Source organism: Agelaius phoeniceus, chromosome 18, assembly GCF_051311805.1.
Source record: "Agelaius phoeniceus isolate bAgePho1 chromosome 18, bAgePho1.hap1, whole genome shotgun sequence".
In the NCBI taxonomy this organism is placed as follows: domain Eukaryota; kingdom Metazoa; phylum Chordata; class Aves; order Passeriformes; family Icteridae; genus Agelaius; species Agelaius phoeniceus.
The window spans coordinates 2,072,325-2,088,085 of NC_135282.1; the positions used below are offsets into that span (position 1 = coordinate 2,072,325).

The 15,761-nt window shown below is 54.7% G+C and overlaps 1 protein-coding gene across 11 annotated transcripts in view; it reads left to right on the plus strand.

Annotated features, from left to right (window-relative positions):
- The window catches only part of NCOR2 (nuclear receptor corepressor 2), a 228,250-nt gene that overhangs the window by 198,665 nt on the left and 13,824 nt on the right, over positions 1 to 15,761 (plus strand). For 8 of the 11 annotated variants that reach the window (XM_077188044.1, XM_077188047.1, XM_077188049.1 and 5 more), the window contains 13 exons: positions 2,728 to 2,883; positions 3,323 to 3,462; positions 3,544 to 3,649; positions 4,296 to 4,400; positions 5,202 to 5,305; positions 7,727 to 7,877; positions 11,288 to 11,440; positions 11,830 to 11,916; positions 12,375 to 12,649; positions 13,437 to 13,800; positions 14,543 to 14,773; positions 15,176 to 15,421; positions 15,564 to 15,713. In XM_077188044.1, the coding sequence (XP_077044159.1) occupies positions 2,728 to 2,883; positions 3,323 to 3,462; positions 3,544 to 3,649; positions 4,296 to 4,400; positions 5,202 to 5,305; positions 7,727 to 7,877; positions 11,288 to 11,440; positions 11,830 to 11,916; positions 12,375 to 12,649; positions 13,437 to 13,800; positions 14,543 to 14,773; positions 15,176 to 15,421; positions 15,564 to 15,713 (2,268 nt within the window). The remainder of the gene's footprint in view (positions 1 to 2,727; positions 2,884 to 3,322; positions 3,463 to 3,543; positions 3,650 to 4,295; positions 4,401 to 5,201; positions 5,306 to 7,726; positions 7,878 to 11,287; positions 11,441 to 11,829; positions 11,917 to 12,374; positions 12,650 to 13,436; positions 13,801 to 14,542; positions 14,774 to 15,175; positions 15,422 to 15,563; positions 15,714 to 15,761) is intronic. The other 3 variants (XM_077188048.1, XM_077188054.1, XM_077188053.1) reach the window with 1 other exon arrangement.

The window sequence follows — 15,761 nt, forward strand, 5'->3', positions numbered from 1 at the left end:
GTGGATCTTTTGTTGCTTTGTTCCCTGAGAAGCACTAATGACATGAAGCACTTTATTCTCTTCTCTGTACAGCTCTGAATATTTCATGTTAATGAAAGTAATTATGCCTCCCTATATCCCTGCAAACATCTCAGTAGGTCTTGGGCTCCAGCTGTGTGCTCTCCAAGCCCTGTGTGGCTGTGCATCTGTGCTGGGTGCCACAGTGGGTCTGGGATGCATGTGGACCCCAGGGAGACATAGGCTGGTCTCCCCTGTTCATAGTGGGAGCGCATGTCCCTGTTGAAAAGCAGCAGGTTTGTGATGAGTCACCTCAAGGGGAGAAATCAACTCCCCCAAAGCCCTGGTTTCAGTACAAGTATGGACTCAGGCACTGTCTCAGTTCTGTCTCTGCCTCTTGGAACACATCCTGGCTGTGGGTCAGGGGTTAGAAGGGAGATAGCCAGATATTCCTGGCAAATCTGTGTGCATCCCTTCCCTCCCCTGCTCTCCAAGCCATCCCAGTGGAGTGGCAAGCATCCAGACTGCAGACATGGCTCGGAGTTAAAAGGGAGAGTCCAGCACAGCCTGCAGAGCCCTCTGGAAAGCAGCCCTGTGCCACATCTCAGCAAGGGGCTGACTCCACCAGAGCAGGTACTCCTGTTCCTCCCTGGCTTGATAAGAGAGCTGGAACTCCTGCAGCCGCTGCGGAGATCAACATCCTTCTCACCGCTCTGGATCCGCTTCAAAGCCGAGCCTTGCACACATCCTGGCTCAGGCCTTGGCTGCCTCGCAGCTGCTGGCTGGGGCTCTATCAGCTTGGAGGGTGGCCAGCCAGCCATACCTTCCTGAGCCCTGCCTGGCCTTCCAAGAGGAGCTGCTAATCACGGGGCTGGGCAGAGGCAGGCAGCCCTAGCCCTGCCTGGATCTCACCGGCAGGCAGATCCCTTTGCCCGGTGCTGAGCTGCTGTCGGGCATATCTTTGGTTATCACTGGCGGCTGGAGAGCCAGCAGGGTGTTTGGTGTTGATTTAGTTGTGTTTCATTTGGCCTCTGTAGGCGATGGGGAGCCAAGAGCATTAATTTGGATGACGGATCATATAAACTCTGACTCCTTCGCTCCCATTCCAGGGACTTGATAAACGGTAATAGGAACTCTCTCTTCCCCGTGTAAGTGCTATTTTATCAAGAGCTGGCTGAGTTATAGCCACCCTCTAATGCGGGGGCAATTAGGAACTGGCCACATTTCACAGGCTGGAGAGGCTCACAGGGGAGGGGATGGCTCCCACGGGGAGGGGAGGAGGACGAGGCTCTCCGAGAGCCATCCAGGGTGCACACAGCCTTGGCTGACAGTGCCTTGGCTTCAGGGAACGTCTTCAGCTGGAGATCCCAGCGCTGTTTGCCCCCACATGAGCAGAGCTGAATGGGGCCGAGCTGAAGGGGAGAACATCAGGGAGTGTGGGTGTGCCAGAGAGTCTCCATCAGTGAGGAGGATGTGCCTGGATTCTCCTCTGTTGGCAGGATGAAGGGATCCTCTCTGGGACCCTAAATGGGGATGGGAGAGGCCACAGCCAAGGTCTGGTCCCACCAGGCTGCAGAGGTGTGAGTGCCTGCACACCTCTGTGTGCCCAGAATGGATTTCTTCTCTCACTGAGGCAGACAAGAATAATGTCCCAGCTTCTGAGTACACTGAGCATTAATAACGATAATGTAGTAAAGCCTCATTAAATTGGGCCTCTGATAATCTACTTGCCCTATTATTAGGCTTAGCAGGATTCAGCATCTATTTTTATCAAAAATTGATGGTTAAAGGCTGGGTTCATTTGCGATTGCCATTGTTTACTGCCCAGTTTCTAATTTCTGGTCAATGCAAACGTTACACAGGTGGATCTGGGGAGGAAGGGCAGTGCAAAATGAAGTGTTTATTGATCACAAGCAAATCCTACCAAACCTGCCTCTAATCCATCCAGAAAAGGCTGTCTCATCCATCTGCTTAGCCAAGCGTGAGGATGCACTTGGCATAGAGCTGGTGCACATGAAGCCTCTCTTTTCCTCAGCATCTTCCAGCACATGGCAGGGTTCAGGTGTCCCCAGCACAGCTCCTCCATCATTAAACTCTCCTTGGCCTCCCTTCGGCCTTTTTATAGCCAGGATGAGCCCAGCCTGGTATCCAGGATGGGAACTGGGTAATTTTGGGAAGCTGCACACCACAGTGTAGTCACCCTGGAAGCTGGTACCCTCTGGATGTCCCCCATGCACCAGAGGAGTGCCAACATTGCTGCTTCTTGGCTTTAACCTCAGGGAAGGATTTGGCAGCATCATCATTAATCCTCCAGCCCTGCCATGCTGGGATGATGTGGAGCTGTGGGCACAGGCAGGAGCTGCCCAGGAGCAATTCAGTAATGGCCAAGTCCTGGACTCTGCATGTCAAATGCCATCTCTCCTGGGTGAGGTGGGATGGCACCAGGTCCACAGAGCTTCCTGTGGGCAGTGAGCACCAGCAGAGTCACCAACAGACACCCCACTGCCCTTTAAATCTGAGTAAAATAAGTGCTGTCAAATCCAGGCAGTGACACTGAGCTTTTTCCTTGTAGCTTGGTTGGAGAGTTCATCCTCACCTCATGGCCAAGTTGGACTGAATTGAAGCCATCTCCTATGCTTGGAGCTGGCTCTTGCTTGCCTGCCATGCTCACAGGGACCCCTCACTCATGTTGGCCACTGACCATGCAGTTTCTTTCTGTGTCCTTTGCAGAGAAGTCTGTGCATTTCTCAGCCATTGCAGAGGTTCAGAAGCTGAGTGCTGAGTCAGTGGCTGCCTCGTGCTGGCCCCCTGTTCTGTCCTACCCCCGGGATGTGATCAAAACTTCTCCCCAGACGGAGCCCCACTTGTTCCAGTACAACCCACCAGGCAAGTAAAACCCACTGGCTGTGTGACATGTGCCCTCCCCTGCCTGACCTGGGACTGAGCCCAGAGGCTGTGCTTACAGCCACTGTCACAGGTTGGGCTCTTTAAAGGTCTCAGGGTGGTCAGGTGTGTCTCCCAGCTCTGGCTGGGGCAGGTGTAGGGATGTGGTTTGTCACAGAGCAGTGTGGGTGCAAAGTCAAACAGGTTTTATCCTTCTCTCTCTGGAGGGCAGCTCATCCTCTGGCTGCAGAGGGGACAAGGCAGTAATTTAAACTATTCCAGTCCTTTCCAAAATGGCTGTGTGACTTGGAGCTCGTGCAGGCTCACAGCCAGCCCGGTCACTGCACCCAGCCCCTGCTCCCTCCCATTGCCCTTCTGTCCCTGATGGCTGCAGCTGCTCTGCCTGCCCTCAGTCTCACTGACATTTGTGTTCTCCTCACAGGACACCCCATCCCACTAAACCTGCATGAAAGCTCTCGCTCAGGGCTGCAGAGACTAGCCAGCATCTCCAACCCTCCTCCCCTCATCTCCTCCACCAAGCACCCCTCCGTGCTGGAGAGATCCGTCGGATCCATTTCCCAGGTAGGCCACTGAAAGGTGTGAGAGGTGGAGATGCCTCTCAGGGACCATCAGTTGCTCCTGACCTCTCCTCTTGCCCCACAGGGAATGCCCATCCAGCTCCACACACCCTACAGCCCCGAGCACGCCAAGGTCCCCGTTGGTTCCATCACCATGGGCCTGCCACTGACCATGGATCCCAAGAAACTGGGTAAGGAACTGGGAGAGGAGTTGTTTTCTCACATGTTTTGCAAGCAGGAGGGAGCAAGCTTGCCAGAAGCACAGGGGAAAGGAGGAGCACAGAGAGAACTGCTAAGAGGATGAAAGGATTAGTCCATCAGGGGAGCAGAGACACAGGGAGCTGAATTTGTGCAGTTGCAGTATAGGAAAGCAACAGCTCAGTCAGGGACACTTCCCAGCCTATAAATACCCTTCAGGTAATACTGTGATCGAAGGAAGGAAATATATTGTTGTTCCTCAGGCTGGTAGGATAAAGAGTAAATGGCCTGAAGTGAGCAAAGAAAGTGTTTAGTCTGCAGATTTGGAAGCTCTTGTTAACAGCAGGAGGGAATGGGTGAGGGATCAAGCCTGGGGAGGAGGGATATGAGCTCTGTTTCCTACTGTTATAAACCAGCACAGGGTTTCCAGTGTCAGCTCTGGTCCTGGTGTGGGCAGTGCCAGGGTGAAGGATCTGGCTTTGCTGGATGGCATTTGTGCATTCACCACCCTGGGGAAGCCCATCCCAAGGGGCTGGGAATGGCAAAGGTGCTGAGGAGGTGCTGCCTCCAGGCTGGCACAGCCAAGGGCTGTGGCCCCGTGTCCTGCACCTATGCTGATACCTGGTTAATGTTTTCCAGTGCCTTTTCCTGGAGTAAAGCAGGAACAACTTTCTCCTAGAAGCCAGGCCAGCCAGCCAGAAAGTCTGGTTCTGCAGCCATCCCAGGAGGGCTCCATCCTGCGGGGTGAGGACACGGAGTGGGGCACCTGCCCCAGCTGTGGGGAGGGAGGGAGGGAGGGATGCTGGCACTGCCAAGCCTGGTGGATGCCACACTGGCTGCAGCTGCCCAGTGATCTCAGGTTGGACTTCTGGAATTGTGCCCAGCCAAAGGGGTCTCTTTGCCCCTTTACCTCCCCACATCGAGGCCTCAGGTGTTGATTCTGGTGGAGGTTTTGTGTTCAAGGGGCACCTGAAAATCTGTTGCTTAAGACAAAGCGAGACCTGTTTAAATTACATTAATTGGTATTTTCATGCTCTTCGTTGTTGGTGCTCCAGCTGATCAGGGACCCCATTTTGGTTAAATACAGCCCTGATGGGTTTCTTTCCCCATTAACCAGGCAGAAGAAAATAAATGCAGAGGTTTCTGGTTTGTGAACCTCCCAGTAAGACAAGTCAGGAGCCTGAGTGCTGTGGGCTGGCTCCAACCCAGGACAGATCTGTGTGAATGAACTCAAGCCACCCTGAGCTGCATCTCACCACAGATCTGCTCTGATCACATCAGGAGAGGCTGAGCCAGGCTGTGCTTTCTCCCAGGCTCATAAATCTGCCCAGCACCTCCACAGAGACAGCAGGGAGCTGATAGCCTCAAGAGACTTGGCACAAAGGGCTCTGCAGGGTTTGGGATTGAGCGCTGACAGCTCTTGGAGGGTGTCCCCTCCAGTACCACAGAGACTGGGTCAAATCCTGCACTCAGTAGTCTCAGCCCCACAGGTTTTGTGCTGAACAGCAAGTCCATCCCCCAGCTCACAGGTTTTGTGTCCTACAGGTACTTCCCTCAGCTCTGCCTCGGGAGGAAGCATCACCAAAGGAACACCCACATCCAGGCCCCCTCCGGAGTCACCCATCACCTACCGAGGCTCCATCACACATGTAAGTCCTTTGTCACCCCTGGGTGCTGGCAGCTGCAGCCTGTGGTGCTGGACATGGGCACTGGGGGTTTGTGGGGCACACTGGGTGTGCAGGACAGGCCTGTGCAGCAGCTCTGTGGTGCTCCCACCCCATGGAGCCCCTCAGAGAGGTCTGCAAGCAGCCCCCACTCGGGATGGCACGAGCGGTGTCCCGTGAGTGAAGATTGCAGAAGAGCAGAGCCCAACAAATAGCAGTGCAGCCTTACAGCACCTTTAAACCCAGCTTTGTCTTTTGTAGCTGTAAAGAACAGAGGCAAAAGCAGCTGTAAATGGCTCTGGCAAAATCATCTTGTCAGGGCAAGAAAGTGGAGGCGAGCAAAGGAGATGGGTGGAGGGCCCAGGCCAGGTGGAGGAGGGAGGAGGCTGTGAGGGGCAGGTAAGGCAGCAAGAGCTCCTGCCAGGGCTGAGCATGCTGTGCTGGGGGTCCTGCCCAAAGGCTCTTCAGCAGGAAGATACTTTGGCCTTAATCTCCACCATCCATCTTCAGAAGAGCAGCTGGCAAGCGGGCGATAGTTTCTTGCAGTGTGAGTTATTGCTCATCTGGTAACAGAGCAGAGAGCATTAAAAAAAATAAAAATCTGTTTCCCATGGGGATTTTATCTGGCTATCATTCAGATATTTAAAGACATTCAGGCTCCAATTTTTGCCTGCCTTCTTCAAGGAGGATGATCATGCTCACTTTGGCCCTGGGGACCTGATCCTGAATCCTGGCCCAGAGCAAAGGCTTAGCTTGCCTGGTGCCCTGTGTCCAACATCTGCCAGGAGTGGATGCTCAGGGGCTGTAAATAACCCATCAGAGCAAACACTTGCTCCATCCTCTCAGATGCTCCTGTAGCAGCTGTGGGCAGCAGTGGGTGGGTGTGAAGGACCTTGAGTACCATGTGCCAGTTGAGGAGATCAGCATAGTTTGTTGAGATACTGCTTTGCATCCAGTTAATGAATCCAGCCAGCTAATGAATCCATCCAGATTCCTTTGTTTGGCTGGGGATTGAGGTACCAGGGCCAGACCCAGGGCATTGCCTGGCTCTCCTGCTGGCCCAGCAGCCTGCATCCCTCTGCTCCTGCTGGGGAGAAGGAGCCCCCTGTTCTGGCAGCAGCTCCTGGTACCAGAGCTGATACTTGATCTCAGATGAGTCATCCAGTTCACAGGAAGCAGATCTTGAATATATGCTCTCTGCTCTGAAGCCATCTGTCATCACTTGCTTTCACATCCCCTCGGAGCACATCTGTGGAGGGAGGTGCCTTACCTGGGGCTGGGAGAGCCATTGCAGGTGCCCAGATCCACTGCAAGGGTGGGTGCCCAGAGCACTGAACCCACATGCTGGTATGCCCTGGCTTTTGGGGACTGCTGCTGCTCTGAGAGCTTAGTGGAGAGCAGGGGCACCCCCAGGCAGGGGTGGGGAAAGAGCCTGAGTGGCACAACCGGGAAGCACCAGCAAAGCTGGCGGGGGCATCGTGTCCCGAGGCTTCCCCCAGGCATCAGTCCCAGGGCTTGCTGGGGTTAAATGAGCTGAGTAGGCAGGTGTCAGTCAGGAGTGTCACTCTGACAGCATCACTGTGCCTTCCCAGAGATGGGGAAGGGGGGCTGTCACCCCATGGTGGCTGTTCCCAGCTGGCACCGACAGGTTGCAGTGGCAGAAGGGTGTTAATCACCAGCGACTCCTCAGGGACATCAGCTCTGTGTGTTTTGAAGGGGATTCGGGGGACAGGTGCTGTGAGCTGTGTCTGCTCGTGGTGAAGGAGAGGTTTCAGTTCACACTGGGTGTGTGTGGGGAGCCTGCTGCTGTTCCTGTTGGAGATCTGAGGCAGGCTCTGCTCCCTGACCTGCTGCAGGACCGGTTTCGTTGTCGCTGCCGTCTCGCCCGGGCGCGCTGCCAGCTGCAGCTCCCGCACACAGGCAGCTCCCTGAAGGTCACACTGCTGCCAGCAGATGTGCCTGGGTGGGCAGGACATCTCTGTGGCTCCTGTGCCAAGCTGGGGAAATAGGCTGCAGGGAAAAAGCTAATGCTGGAGCAGTGCCTGCTGTCACTAAGGTGTCCTCAGCGGAGCACCAGCCCTGTCCCCCAAACCCGGGGAGAGGGAGCAGGCCAGGCAGCTTACTCCAAAACACACAGGGTGAGAGTTGCTGTTTTGGAGGTCTGCGCTCTCCTCATCCCCTGCCTCTTCCCAGCAGCCTCACACAGATCACGTACCTTTTTACTGCTGCTCGTTATCGTTCTCATCAATAATTAAGCTGCAAGTCCCTGGCTGTTGGCTGCGCCAGGAAGCGGAGGCCGGGTGCGCTCCCTGCGCTCAGCTTCCCGCGAGGAACAGCCAGTCCCCGCACAGCGTTTGCTTAATTGGTTGTGACACTGTTAAATATGGATCTTGGTGGCTTTCCAAGGGCACCCCGGCAGAAGTGCTGTACAAAGGAACCATTACCAGGATAATCGGAGAAGACAGCCCCAGCAGAGCAGAGAAGGCGAGGGAGGATGCCGTGCCCAAAGGACATGTCATCTACGAGGGCAAGAAAGGCCACGTGCTGTCCTACGAGGGTAAGTCCTGATCCTCTCTGCCTTTTTAGGGCAGGTGCCAGGGGTTTGTGCCACTGTGGCTGGGACTTGGGAGCTATTTGAGGAAAGGCTGATGAAGTACAATGGGCCAGCCTCCTGTCTTTGCTTCCAGCGCTTCTCTCCCTTCCCACCCTGGTGCCCTGTGTCTGTCTGTCCCATGTGATTATCTTGTCTTAGAGATGGCAGGCAGGGTTGCAATGATTTTGGGAAACAGGAAAGAGGAGAGGACCAGATAGGAAGGTGTTACCTTCATCCCTAGCACCCTGTAGTGGAGGGGGACTGATGAAAAACATTACAAGAGCACTCCCAAACTCTTCTTGGGTCAAGGTGGACTCCAACCTGCAAGATGGAGGCAATGAAGGTTTATTTACCTGCATTGACTTGAGCACCCTGAGGCTTTTCCAGCACGAGGCTGCCCTGCAGGAATCCTCCTGGACCCAGCCCCAGTGTCTGGTGGGTTTTGCTGGAGCTGGTAAAGCCATTCCTGCATCCCACAAGGAGCCTGTCTGGGGATGTGTTGGCTGCACCCCTGCAGCACGGGAAGGCTTTTCCTCAGTAGCTGCCAGCAGTGCCTCACTGCATCAGTGGTGCCAGCAGGTGGTCAGCAGCTTCTCCTGCCTGCTTTGCCCATCAAAGCTGCTCTGTGTGTCCTGGTGCCTCCCGTTGGAGATAAGCAGATGTTGCTCTCCAGTGAGGCTGGAAACAGCCCCATTCTTGCCTTTCACTGTGTGCTGGGTCAGGCATCTCTCTTGTGGAGCTGGACTCCTGCTGGCTTGCATCTGTAGTCAGGAAGAGCCAACTTAGAGATGCTGCAGCCCTGAATCCTCTTGGGGTCAAGCACTGGCGTGTGCTCTGGTGTGCACAGGGATGGCTGTCCTCATGTGTCACCTCCCTTCTCACTTGACTTTGGAGATGACTGAGGAGCTGATCCCAACCTCAGCTGCTTCAGTAGGTGTCTGTGGGAAGCTGCTGTGCTGCTGAGCCCTGTGCCTCCCTCCCTGGGGCACAGTATCCATTCCAGCCTGCCTGGCAGCCTGAGCCCTGTGGGCAGTGCTGCAGGCAGTGTGTCCCACAGAATTCCCTTTCCTCATGGCCACAAGTGCAGGCAGCTCCTTTCATCACAGGCTGGGTTGTCTTATCCAGGGCTGGCACAGAGGGTTCAGGTCAGGCCATGGGGACAAGCTCCAGCTGTTGTCACCTTTGTGTGTGTCCTGGGACCACAGGGACCTTTCAGGACAGGGCCCTGTGCTGTGCCTCCTGCCTGCCACATGGAAACTGGCTCACAGCATGTCCCCCCGGGTCCACTGTCAACTCTAGCCCAGATAAGAAATGTCACCGAGGAGGACTTGACTGGATGCCCTTTGGGACAGTTGGCAAGGCTTGCACCAGGGAGGACTCAGGAAGTGTTTCAGGACTTGTTTGTGCAAGAAGCTATTTTAATCAGCTCTGCCCGGGCTGGGGGTCGAACAGGGCTGATCTCAGAAATAGCACCATCAGGGACAGATGGGGAGCGCTCCTGGCAGTGAGGGCTGCCCATGCCCAGAGCTGGGATCCTGCTCCACGCAATGAGGGAGGGCTGCAGACCAAAATCTCCCCTGTTGTTTGTGTTAGCCTGAGTCTCCCTGGCTGCAGCCTGTGTCACCTCTCACGCTACCCCCCATGAACACAGATGAGGAATTAATTCCTTCCTTTCCCCAGCAGCCTTTTACATGCTTGGTAGCGTTTATCACATCCCAAGTGATCCCGTGAGCTGCTGCAGCCTTGCCAGCCCTGCCTCTCTCCTTCCCCCTGTAGAGCCCAGCGAGGCTGAGCAGCCCAGGAACAGAAGAGTTAAAAAAAAAAATTAAATAAGAAAACTGAAACTGTTGGTGATTATGAATTTTGGCAAGCAGAAAAAAAATTGCAAATTCTTTAGTGTCATGAGGGTGCTTAAAATAAAAGAGCTGTAATGAGACGAGATCCTGTAGCATGTGTGAGCTGAATTGTGCTAGATTGGTTATTCTCATCCTGCATATGATTGCTGATGGCTTCTGCAAGGCGAGGAACGTGGGTTTGGAATGGTTTTCTTTCTGTGTAGTCTCTCTTCTCCCTCACGCCCTCCCCCTGCTTCCCGGTGGCACAAAGGGTGCCTGGGAGCGCGTCCCCTCCTGCACAAGGGCTGGTGGCAACAGATGTGCCTTGATGACAGGGTGCAGGCACATCACCCACATGGTGCTTGGCTGATTCTGAATGTCACCCCCGGATTTCTGCTGTCAAATGGAGCTGAAGCAAAGGCTCAGGCACGGACCCCCTCTTGTTTCCCCACACACAGCCCCAAACACTTTGTGGATTGAGTGGGTGCTGATTGCGGAAACCAACAGTGGGTGTGAAGTTGTAATAATCCCATTTTATTAATTACTGGTTTTGCCAAGGAGGAGTTTTGTTCCTGATTGTCCACAGTAGAATGAATGTTTTTTAACTTTCCTGCTTTCTCTAATTGTACAGCCACCTTCTCTACCCACAAAGAGGAGGATTGGTGCACTGGCAATCCTTGGCAAGGGCAGCCTGGCCAGGGATGATGGGCAGAGGCATTTGTCTCTCCTAGCTGACATCCTGTTTGGAGCTCATGGCACAAACCCAAGGCATTCAGCTGGATCAGAAGCTGCTGAATTCACAGCTCACTGCACATGATGGGTGCCCATTGCCCGGGATGGGCCTGATGCTGCCTGGCACAGGCAGGACTGTGCTGGTGGTGGGGCTGTAGCTCAGGACGGGTGTCCACTGCCTGTTTGCAGGGAACCTGCTCCAGGTTTGGATCAGAGGGCAGTCAGTGGTCTCTCCTCATCCTAGCCCTCACTCCATCAGTCCTGCTTTGCACCATCTCTCCCAGTTCCTGTGTGTGCTCAGTGCTGTTTCAAAGGAATCATGCTCAGCTTCGCTTCTCCTCCGTTTTCCCTGATTTTCTCACCCAGGGAGTGTCTCGGCAGATGTTAAGGCTGGCCAAGATCCCAAACAGTAGGTGTCTGGCAAAAATCAAAACAAACAAGGAAAAAACCCAAAACTCCCCAGACCCACAGAGTCAAGTTCAGTGGAACTGCAGCTGCTCCCACTGGCTCAGGGCTGTCCTGCTGCCTACGGGATGGCCCCACCAGGGAGGGAGGGAATGGGACATGACTGGGTGGATGCTCCTACCCAAGAGGGAGGCACAGATCTGGAGTCTGAGGCAGGCAGGGAGGGGAGAGAACACCAGCTGAATTTCCTGGAAGCCAATAGCGTGCAATGTTTCTGGCACCGCGTAGCGGCGGCTGATGCTGGGATGAGATCTGACCCCTCAGCAACGCACACAAACAGCAGTAAACACCCTCTCCTGGCCCGTGCTGACTTTCCATGCCTCTTGGTGTTCCCCCCTGCAGGTGGAGTTGCTGCTTCTCAGTGTCCCAAAGAAGACAGCAGGAGCTTGGGAGCTTCCCATGAGACCACAGGAACTAAGCGGACCTATGATATGATGGAGGGGAGGATCAGCCGGGGCTTATCAGCCCGTGATACCTTATCTACCAGCATTGAAGGTGGGTCTGCATGAAACCTTTCACCTGGGTTATGTTACTGACCTGTGGAGATCTCGTCTTGTCTCCTGTCTGCATGGTGCATCTTCCTGTGCCAGTGTTCTGGCAGTGGTTAGCTGATATCCCAACAGGACAGCATCTGACCAGCATGGGAAAAAAAAACAGAATGTAGACTGGCCTGTTTGCTTTGAGTGTCTGTCCTGACAGACCAGCTCCAGGAATAAAAAAGAAAAAAGCACATTTAAAAAAAGGAAAAAATAAATAATAATTTAGAAATTGTTGGTATTTATCCTTGTTGTCCCAGGCATCCCTGGTAACGCTGTCGTGTATTCGTGGTAAATTAATTGCTGTGTCACAGCCTGACTTTCCCTCTTGGATCTCTTCTTCTCTAGGTCTCATGGGTCGAGCGATCCCTCCAGACCGACACAGTCCCCATAACCTAAAGGAGCAGCATCACATGCGAGGCTCGATTACACAAGGTAACACCTGGGAGCACAAGATGGGCACGGGCAGGGGAAGCACCTCACGTGCATGGCCACTTGGCTCATCATCAGGATGGGACAGGAGGAAGCAAGGATGGGCACATCAAGGTCCAGCTGCAGATCTTTGCAGCCCCTGCTTTGTGCTCAGAGAGATTTTCAGTCCTGCTCAGCTTCTACCAACCTGAAATCTGCCAAAGTCAGGGACAAAATTGTCAGTGATTCGCATGAAGCAGCTTGAAATTAGTTTGAAATGGGTGCAGAAGGTGGTGGTAAATGGGAGGTGGACCAGCTGCATTAGTGGTATAGCTGCTCTGTGGGCTCAGTTGGGTACCAGTCCCTGAGTTACATGTGTTAACTAGAGACCCCCTAGAAGTGAGTATCTGCATGGGGACTGGGAGTCCAGGGTCTGCCTGGGGAGTCACCCTCTGCATCCATCATCTGCTTGGGGGTTGCAGGAATACCTCGGTCCTATGTGGAGGCCCATGAGGACTACCTCAGAAGAGAAGCCAAACAGCTCAAGAGGGAAAACACTCCACCAAGGGACTTATCTGATGCCTACAAGGTCAGATCTCATGATCTGACTCCTCTGAAAATGAAATCAGCCCACGAAGACCTGGTAGCCACAGTGAAAGAAGCAGGAAGATCAATCCATGAGATCCCCCGGGAGGAGCTGAGGCGCACACCAGACATCTCTCTGACCAGACCTCTGAAGGAAGGCTCCATCACACAGGTGAGTATGGAGTGAGCACTGGATGAGATCAGTCCTGCTCACACTGCTGCCCTTGCACAGATCCTGGGAGCCATTCCCAAGGTAAAAGGAGAGTAGAGACACCTTTGTGTTGCATCACTGCTAAGAGCTGACGCTCTGCTTGGGTACAGGTTGTCCTGCCCCATCCTTTGAAGGGATCCCTTCCAATCCAAACCATCCTCTAATCCTTCCCTGCAGATAAATACAAAGCCCAGGGCACCCCTGGGACGTTAAGAAAGCAATGATCCATCTACATGTGTAAAGAAAAGGGGACACATTTGCCTCTTTTCCAAGGACAGAGTCAACTCTGTGCCCTCAGCATTTGTGACTCTGGTGCACATAAACTTGGTCTCCTCCCTTCATGGGCAAGTGGCAACCCAGCAGGGCCAGTAGTTAGGATGAAACACGCCATGATATCTCCTGTTGGTCTCCAAATATTTGCAGGGTTCCCATGGCACCTTGCAGTCCTGTCCCATTTCACAGTGTGTGTAGGAGAGAGGCGTGATGGGCACAGCCAGCCTTCGGCAGTGACTCATCATCATCATCTTGTTGGAGCACAACAAGACATGCAAGATGGGCCCTCCACCCTGCCCTGCTCGAGTGGTTATCTCTGCTCTGCCGACGGCTGTTGGCTGTTTGACTGAGAAACCCTTGTGTATTGACCCACTGAATGAGGCACCCTGAGTCCTGTTGGAGCTCAGTGGGATGCAGTCACTGGGCTCCTTCTGTTCTAGGCCCCTTTGATGTCCCCTCTGCCTCCTGTCCCCAGGGTACCCCACTGAAGTATGACAGCGGCTCTTCCTCCTCGAGTACCAAAAAGCACGATGTGCGCTCCATCATCGGCAGCCCCGGCAGGACTTTTCACTCTGTGCATTCTCTGGATGTCATCCAAGACCCGAGGAATCTGGAAAGAGCTTATGAAGAGAGCCTGAAAAACAGGCCAAGCCCTGTGACAAACTCAGGTGGCTCCATTGCCAGAGGGGCTCCTGTGATTGTACCCGAGCCGGGCAAACCCCACCAAAGTGCCCTGGGCTATGAGGACCACCAGGCAGGGCACAGCACGGCCTTCAGCAGCCACTTGCACAGAGGGTCTCCAGTCTCCACACGGGAGTCCACCCCACGGCAGCACGAAGGTACTTGGCAAACCTTTTATTGATGGTAAAATGTCCAACAGCCAAGCAGGTGAGGTGCATGGGAGGTGGCTGCTGACCCCACCTGCCTGAGTGATTCCCAGCAGGTGCCTGCTGAACCTGTTCTTCCCAGCACCCCACACCCACGGCTGACTCATGGCACTGGGGTGGCTGCCAGGGACAGCTGGGGCTCAGTGCCCTTCCTGGGGGTGCTCACACTCTTGAAGTGAGGGCACCTCACCTGCACCAGGGTGGCCAAAGGGAGACTTGAGGCAAGGCTGGTGAAGCCATTGGTGTTTCAAAAGTGTCCTCCCTGTCCCAACAGCATCCCATAGCACTCTTTTTCGATAGGTGGGCAGAATAGCAGTGCTTGGGACATCAGGTGGGAGATGTTCACACTTCTCACTAACAGCAGCAGTGACCTCCTTGTGCTGAAGAGCTAGCAGCAAGGCTGCACCACCATCGGCTTGTGCAGGCCAGGGTGAATGCACAGATTGCCCAGCATGGATGTGCTGGGGTGAAGGGATGATTTGGGAAAGGCCTCTCTCCCAAGGGGCAACTGGGACTTGGCCCACCCTGACCTTGATGGTGTAACAGGGCATGGCAGTGCAGGGAGGAGGGAAAGGCCCCTCAAGTTCAGGGTAGCTACGATTGTCCCTGTGGGACATGCTTGGCCAGAGGCATCCCTCAGGGACATGGCTTGGCCGCAGTGCTCAGTCTCTGACTCATTTCCTTCTGCTCTCAGCAGGCAGCATCACTGCTGGGAAGCCGGTGTCCCAGGACAGAAAGATCACCCCCACATCGAGAGAGCTCACCAACTCCAAGTCTCCGCACGCCCCCGTGCCCGACCACCACCACCCCATCTCCCCGTACGAGCACCTGCTCCGCGGCGTCAGCGGCGTCGATCTGTACCGAGGGCACATCCCGCTGCCCTTCGACCCCGCCGCCATCCCGAGGGGGATCCAGCTGGAAGCAGGTACCTTGGGGATTATATGTAGGGCTATGAGGAGATGTTCTCGTGTGGAGGAGTTTTGGACTGATGTGATGTGGGATGGGAGGGTGCCTCGTTGTGTCATTATTAGCATGTATAGGGTGTATGAGGCGGGAAGTAGGATTGCAGCTCCTGTTAGGATAATTCTGAAGGTGGATCAGTTGAAAAGTACGACTACAATGGTTAGTTCTGCTATGAGGGTTGTTGTTGGAGGGAGGGCCATGTTTGTTAAGTTAGCTAGGAGTCATCAAGTGGCTATGAGCAGTAGAAGGGGTTGAAGGCCTCCTGTAAGTAGGAGCTGGGCTGGGGGCACGGTTTTTTATTTTCCTTATGCTCCAAAAGCCTGAGATCTCTGGGGTTTCACATCTACATTATTTTCTCTCCCAGCTGCTGCTTACTACCTGCCAAGGCATCTGGCTCCAAGCCCCACGTACCCACACCTGTACCCCCCGTACCTCATCCGGGGCTACCCGGACACGGCGGCCATGGAGAACCGCCAGACCATCATCAACGACTACATCACGTCGCAGCAGATGCACCACAACGCCGCAGCCACGGCCATGGCGCAGCGGGCAGACATGCTGCGCGGGCTGTCACCCCGGGAGCCCTCCCTCGCCCTCAACTATGCAGCAGGTCCTCCAGCACAGCACTGCCCAGGGGTTTGGGAGCAGCAGGGGAGAAGGAGGCTGGGTCAGGCTGGCACCGCCAGGTCCAGCACGGCCAAGCTTGCAGCAGCTCAGCGTTGTCCTGACAGTCCTCTCGCTTCTCTCTGCAGGCATCATCGACCTGTCCCAAGTGCCACACCTGCCCGTCCTCGTGCCCCCTACCCCTGGCACCTCTGCCACCACCATGGACCGCATCACCTACATCCCTGGACCCCCCCAGACCTTCGGCAGCCGGCACAGCAGCTCCCCGCTCTCCCCAGGTAATGCTGGAGGTTGCTTTTCCAGTGGGAAAATGATTGAGGAGGATG